The 1,685-nt window shown below is 56.1% G+C and overlaps 1 protein-coding gene across 1 annotated transcript in view; it reads right to left on the bottom strand.

Annotated features, from left to right (window-relative positions):
* PLK3 (polo-like kinase 3) overlaps positions 1–1,394 on the bottom strand; it is a gene marked incomplete at its 5' end in the record, with an annotated part of 5,402 nt that extends 4,008 nt beyond the window's left edge. The window contains 4 exons of the mRNA XM_010016562.1: positions 307–394; positions 482–611; positions 1,062–1,178; positions 1,287–1,394. Coding sequence (XP_010014864.1) covers positions 307–394; positions 482–611; positions 1,062–1,178; positions 1,287–1,394 — 443 coding nt within the window. The remainder of the gene's footprint in view (positions 1–306; positions 395–481; positions 612–1,061; positions 1,179–1,286) is intronic.
* Between the last annotated feature and the right edge of the window lie 291 nt (positions 1,395–1,685).

Genomic DNA, 1,685 nt, shown 5'->3' on the forward strand with positions numbered 1-1,685 from the left:
AAACAGGCCGTTGGGGTCCGGCCCCTGCCCAGCCGGCAGGGCAGCCGGGCAGGCACAATAGCCATAGTCAGCACATTGTTCTCCCAGACGGCTGCAAGCTCACTCCTGGAGGAGCCACAAAGCCCCCAGCCCCCTTGCCTTGCCTGCAGCTGGGGCAGGAATCACTCCCCCACACCAGGAAGGGGCCCTAAGGCTTTCCCTCCCCAGGCCAGGGGGGACCACTCATCCCTCCACCCTCCCAGGAAGCCACAGGAAGAAGAGTAAAAAACCTCAGAGGGCTCTGGAATAGGAGAGCCTCAAACTTACTTTTTCTTCTGGTCAGAGGTATCCTGGCAAGCAGCTAGCCCGAAGTCCCCCACTTTCAGCTCCATGTTTTCATTGATGAAGAAGTTACCTGCAATTCAAGGGTGATGTGTCACCACAAGTCCCTCTGGGGCAGCTTGCTCCCCACATGGCACCCTGCCCCAACCACAGCACTCACCAAGCTTGAGGTCTCTGTGCAGGATGCCCTTGAGGTGAAGGTATTTCAAGCCTGAGATGATCTGTTTGAGGTAATATCGCACTTCGGGCTCCAGCAGGGTATGGCGGGCCTTCCAGATGTGGGCCAGGGACTGCAGAGGGAGAGAAAGCAGCTTGGTGATGGCAGGCAGGGAGAACAGGCAGCCCTGCTGACTAGGCATGGGGCAGGCAGGGTCAAATCCAGTTCTTCCAGAAGTTGCACATCCACAAATAATCCTTCTTCCACAGCCATGACCTCAGCAAACTCCACACGAGGTTGAGGTTGCTCAGCAGAGCCAAGAGAACCACTGGATTTAGGGGGGCCCCAACAGGAGCTGTGGGCTGCCAGCATGAGCAGGCAGCTCAAGTAGGACAGGCAGCCAACAGCGTCCCTGATGCCATGCAAAACCACACAGCTTATGACTGAGCTCAGAGGGTGTGACAGAGCAAGCAGCCCAAGAGAAGGGGAGTGCTAACAAGGCATCTCAGAGATAAGGCCTCATCCAACCAGCTATGGCTCTGTTTAGGAGATCCTTTGACAAGGAGGCCACACCAGTGCTCACCTTCCTACTGCAGTGCTCCAGGAAGATGTAGATGCTCTCTGAGTCCTCAAAGTAGTGGGAGAACTTGACAATGTGTTTGTGGTGCAAGTCCCGGTGCAGCTCGATCTCGTTGGTGATCTGAAAGGAAGCAGGAATACCAGGTGAGCAGAGGGCCTGCTCTGTGTCCCACCAACCCAGCACCTCACTAGCCCCACACCAGCACCTCATGAGCCTCACAGCACCCACCTTCTCCCGCTGGTGGGGTTTAGCTACCCGGCTGTGAGGAATGACCTTCACGGCATAGGTTTTGTTGCTAGAGAGATCTGTCATTTCATAGCATCGTGCAAAGCCACCCTGTAAGGGAAGAGGTGGTTATAGATGGGTGAGAGACAGCTCTTCGCCCCTGCCTGCTCACAAGCCGCCTCCTCCTCCTCCATTCCCTTGCAGCACAGCCCGGCAAGCGTCACACACTCCCTCCTGCTGTGTCGCCCACTAAGATCTGAACTATGATGCTCTCAACCAGGGATTTTCTTCACCCAGTTCCTGTAAAACCTTCAGGGCCATTTTTCCCTCCCACCACGGCCAGACTCCACATCTTTCCACATGATGGATCGATCTGGAAAGTCCTGCGCGGGGCAGGAAGCC

This window comes from Nestor notabilis, unplaced genomic scaffold (genome assembly GCF_000696875.1).
Source record: "Nestor notabilis isolate BGI_N333 unplaced genomic scaffold, ASM69687v1 scaffold24176, whole genome shotgun sequence".
In the NCBI taxonomy this organism is placed as follows: Eukaryota; Metazoa; Chordata; class Aves; order Psittaciformes; family Psittacidae; genus Nestor; species Nestor notabilis.